General features: G+C 40.2%; 2 protein-coding genes across 3 annotated transcripts; one reads left to right on the plus strand and one right to left on the minus strand.

Moving 5' to 3' along the window:
* Positions 1–29: 29 nt before the first annotated feature.
* Positions 30–2327, minus strand: LOC122061966 (disease resistance protein L6-like). 2 transcript variants are annotated; one of them, XM_042625565.1, is made up of 2 exons: positions 1631–2327; positions 30–1164 (listed from the first exon to the last, which is right to left on the minus strand). In XM_042625565.1, the coding sequence occupies exons 1-2, from the start codon at positions 2128–2130 to the stop codon at positions 45–47; spliced, it is 1620 nt and encodes a 539-aa protein (XP_042481499.1). In that variant the 5' UTR covers positions 2131–2327; the 3' UTR covers positions 30–44. The 2 variants fall into 2 exon arrangements, with proteins under 2 accessions (XP_042481499.1, XP_042481498.1); XM_042625564.1 differs by having other exon boundaries at positions 30–1173.
* A 1909-nt stretch (positions 2328–4236) lies between these two features.
* Positions 4237–4774, plus strand: LOC122060703 (galactomannan galactosyltransferase 1; the record flags this gene model as incomplete). Its single annotated transcript, XM_042623815.1, is given in 2 exon segments — positions 4237–4284; positions 4287–4774. Coding segments are annotated over 2 exon segments (348 nt in total), but the record flags the coding sequence as incomplete, so codon positions are not given.
* Positions 4775–5046: the final 272 nt, after the last annotated feature.

Raw genomic sequence — 5046 nt, forward strand, 5'->3', positions numbered from 1 at the left:
AAAGAAAAAAAAAAAAGGGTAGTTACAAGGGTGTATCCCATGGTCTACACACGTAAACATCTTACCTTATGTGTTAATAGTTGCAAGATTTCACCATTACTTGGTTCCATAAGGTTCTCTTCTAAGACAATTCTCCTTCCCATGTCTCGAATCAGATCATGCATCATCAAGCAGCAATCACCATATTCCTTATATTCAAATTTTATAAGGGACCTTTTAATTAGTCTGTGTATTGCTGATTTAGGATAATAGCCACAAGCTTCCCATATGGAAATTACGGTTTCTTTATCACATCCAATAAAAGTGCATGCAAAATCGAGAAATAGAGATTTTTGATACTCGTCTTCCAGATTGTTATAACTTATCCTCAACTTTCTTTGGACTTCTTTATCAGGAATTTCTTTCAAACTTTGTAGTGTACTTTTCCACACTTCTTTGTCTCTAACGTCCGATAGGTAAGACCCCAACACCTCTACAGCTAAAGGCAACCCTCCCAAATACCATGCCACATCTTGTGAAAGTTGCATATAATCATCAGGAGGTTGGTTCATTGAAAAAGCATGCAAACTAAATAGTTGAAGAGATTCCTTATAGTTCAGCTCTTGAGGCCAATAGATTTTATCTTTTCCAACCTTAGCCACATCCAAAATATGCTCATCTCTGGTTGTTATTATGACCCTGCTTCCTTTACCAAACCAATTGAGTTCACCAGCCAAAGCATCTAAATGTTCTTTGTCGTCTACATCATCAAGAACTAGAAGAACTTTTTCTTTACAAAGTCTTTGTTTTATCAAATGTTTGCCCCTATGATAATCACATATGTCAATGTCCATTTTGCTGGTATCTTTAAGAAGTTGCTTCTGCAAAGACACTAGACCCTTGCATCGAATTATTTGTTCTCTAATGTCCGAAAGAAAACTATGCCCCTTGAAGTTTGAAAATATGCGATTGTATACAGCCTTGGCAATAGTTGTCTTCCCAATGCCACCAAAGCCACAAATTCCGACAAACTTAGCATCATTGGACTCACTATTTAACAAAGATAACAGAGAATTTATGTGGGAATCTATTCCAATAGGGTATTTACATGCAACCAAGTGGATGTTACTGTTCAATTCATCCAGAACCCTTTTGACAACTAACTCAACTAGCGCTGCCTGATCCCTGCAATCACTTCACATCAAAATTAAAATCACAACAGCTAATGATATGAAAATACCTAGTAGAAAAAAATATGCAGAGTAGGGTTATGGTTTCTTATTTAAGTCATATGTATTTGCACCTACATAAACATAGATATCATGGAATCTTCCTTAGATTGAGCGACCAGATCCAGAATCATAGTAGATGATATTTTGTCTGTCAGTTTTATTTTCTGTAGTGTTTTTTGTTCAAGTGTCTCGTGGGGCTGTCAGACATGCCCATTTACTGGCTAAAGGTGCCTCTTATGTTTACCCTGTCTCGGTTTTGGTTGCTGCGGCCAATGCTGGTTCTTGTAAATAATTTCCAGGGTTAGCTTTGAATAAAATGATTGTGCTCTTTCGACCAAAACCCTAACCCTAACCCTAAACTGCAAGCATGTCCCCTAAACGGACCTTCAAAACAAGTTGGTGGGGGGATTGAGACTTACCCGTTTGTGTCTTTGTTCAGAACCCAACCCTTTAGACTCCCTATCACTCTCAAAGCTTCCCTCCAATTCTCCACAATTTGGGGCATAAACTGCCTCTCATGTTCCTGAAAGGGTCCTTCAAAACTTCCAGTTTGATTCCGAACATAAGACGGCTCGACGTCCAAGAATATGGGTAAAGCAATTTGACCGTTTGATTTGTAGCAATCGTGTATCAGAGAAAGTTCCTGGAGACACCATTTGCTTGAGGCGTAGCCGCTGGAGAAAACAGGGATTGCGATTTTGGACCCTTCAATCGTTCTAATAAGGGCTGGGTCAATGGCTTCTCCAGTCCACAAATTTTCACTATCAATAAAGTCATTGATTCCCTCATTTTTCAGAGCTTTGTGAAGAAAATCAGTGAAGTTTTTGCGAGTATCTGCACCCCTGAAGTTGAGAAAAACATCGTATTTGGAATATGGAGATGAAAAGGCAGAGGAGGAATCTTCGTTAAGATCCGCCATGAAACTGTAATTGCAATATTTGAAGCTGAAGTTGCAGAGAGATGTCTAAAGGAGCTTTCCTCTTGAAATATCCTATTTGAATGTGCGCACCGAATAGACTTTAATGAGCTATCTTGATGTCCGTGAAGAAAGTAACACGCAGCTTCCAATAAACAAAAATAGTGAAAATGCGTGGTTTCCACCATAGAAAAGGAAGACTCACCAACTCCAGCGGTCGGTCATCGGTGTTCGGTGGAAATACTTTTGTTTATATAAAATTAACATTAATTCCATGAGGAAACTAACAGGCAGCTTCCAATAAACATAAATTATGAAAACATGTGGGTTCCACCATAGAAAAGGACGACTCACAAGTCTACTTACCCTTGAGGTGGTTCATCGCTCATCGGTGTTCAGTGGGTGTTCGTCGGCTTCAGAGGTGGAAGAAGACGGATATGACCATTCATCTACGAAGTAGTGGGAGGTCAAGAAGCATCGGTCGAGATTGAGGCTTGATAAACTAACGATCAAGATTAATAATGGATTCACTGTGACTTGTGGCTTTAGAAATCGAAGAGTTGGAAGCACTTGCAAATGGGTCCGTCTATAACACCTTTCTCCTTGGAACCGGCTGTGTATGTAACAGCCCTTAATAAAGGAGTCAAACCAATGGACGGCAGAGATTAATTATAAGGAGATCAAAGGTTCATATTATATAACGTCTATATGTTTGGGAACGCTTAAGCGTTGATACCACTCATAAGGAATAATACTCAAATGCCTCAAATCGAACTGGATCCACATAAGCCACAGGATCACTTCTACCGGAGCCTCCACAATGAGTTTGCTACTCGTCTGGGCTCTTTGTCTTTCATATACTCTATTAGGGGTGTCAATTCGTGGCCCGAACCAGTTAAATCGATCGGGATCGACCGTTTATAGACCGATCCGGCCCGGATCATTTATTAAACGTGTCGGGCTTGAGCCCGGCCCGTTTATAAATGGTCGGTCTCGGTTTTGCTACTTGAACCGTCGGGCACCCGACCGAGACCGGCCTATTGTGCACCGACTTGGCCCGACCCTTTAATGATTGTAGAATACCTATTTTACCCCCCAAATTAAAGAATAAAAACTAAAAAGTAAAGACATGTTCACATTTTAAATAATGGTTATATTTGATATCATTTATTGATTTATTGTCATTTTTTTGAGCTTGCATGAGTGGGCCGGAATATAATAGCACATTTTAAAGAGGGCCCGTTTAAAAACCGGTTAAAGCCCGTTTAACATTAAACATGTCCGTAGCCCAGTTAAGGCCCGATTAAAGCCCGATTAAGGTGGCCCGATTATAGCCCAAGACCGACCGATCGAATATAAAGTGTACCATGTCCTCAATAACTAAGCCCGATTAGTTAAATGGGCGGACACGGTGTAGCCTTTGAAAGTCTTCAAACCCGATTAAATCCGACCAAAACCGAACCAGCCCGACCGATTGACACCCCTATACTCTATACTCAAACTGTAATTATCAGAAAAAGGTCATATTTGTGTTAGCCTGCTGGTTCAGAAAACGAAGGCAGCAGTAGATTCGGTCCAAAAATAAAACCAATTCACCTTTAAAAGTTAAACCCTTCTACCAAAAAAAAAAAAAAGTTAAACCCACCCCTCACGTCACCCCACTTGGATGTAACTTGCGATCGAGTACTGTGTTGCTGACTTAGACGGTGACTTTTTGAGTCCGCGTACGACGCATCTCTCGCACCAACGTAGCCCAAGCAATGGACTTTGGTACGGGTGACCTGACGCTCGCAGCTACATCAGTCAGTCATCCGTCGACCCTTTCCACTCGGTTTCTGTTGTCATCCTTTTGTCTTCTTTCAAGAGAAAAGATAAATTTTTTTTCATTTATTTAATTTTTTTTTTAATAAAAGAGGAGGATATAGTATTTTTTGAATAAATATCACACTTCATATATATATATATATATATATATATGTATATATATATATTTTATAAACTATTTGATTTCTTAGTTATATAAGGAAAGTCGATAAATCATCATATAATAATTGAGACTACCACCAAGGAGGTCTTCACCGCGAAGGACTGTGGCGGCGTTAACTTACGCCACCTGCTCCAACCTTCTATGACGATCCCAGCCTCAACTACTTAGTAAAGGGCAGGAACCCATGAAGACCTGGGACGAGAAACGAAAAGAATGGCTGAAGCACTACCCATCGTTCTCAGCAGGGGAGAATGATCGGATTCTGCTACTTACGGGGTCGTAGCCATCACTGTGCCAAAACCCGATTGGTGACTACCTGTTGTTGAGGTTCTTCAAGAACAAAGTGGATTACTGCAGAATCCACAGATATCACAGATTATACAACAATGTGCTGCTCCAGCCGAAGATGAAGACCTTCTGGGCGAAGATATTAGTGGTAAAGGCTGCGATGTTTGCTCATACGGAGGTGTAGTGGATATGGTGGTTGGACTTCGCCGCAGCATTCCCGAACATGGAGTTCAAACTTCAAATTACCCCTGGACAAATATAGGAAGCACAGCATGGTGGTCCACGAATGGCCCAAAAGGATATCAAAGTTGCCTGGGCGGAAGACAAGAGGCAAGGGGTAGAGTCAAGCTCAGGGTAAAAATGTCAAAACATGTAAGATGATGGAGGAGAATCATTGTTTTGGGTAGTTTTTAAACCCAAACATTATTTTGTATATTTTTGTTAAGTGATACAATTTGGGTAATTTTGTAAAATGAAACATAAAAGTGGGTAATCAAGTAATTTTCTCAAAAAAAAAAAAAAAAAATTGCTTGGCATTTTGAAAAGATCATATTCTCTATGGCAGGAGGTCATGCGTTGGGTTGAAGGAAAAACTGAAACGGGTTTGTCAGGATTACCGAATTAGATCAGTATCGATGGAGACC

Source organism: Macadamia integrifolia, chromosome 14 (genome assembly GCF_013358625.1).
Source record: "Macadamia integrifolia cultivar HAES 741 chromosome 14, SCU_Mint_v3, whole genome shotgun sequence".
Taxonomy (NCBI): domain Eukaryota; kingdom Viridiplantae; phylum Streptophyta; class Magnoliopsida; order Proteales; family Proteaceae; genus Macadamia; species Macadamia integrifolia.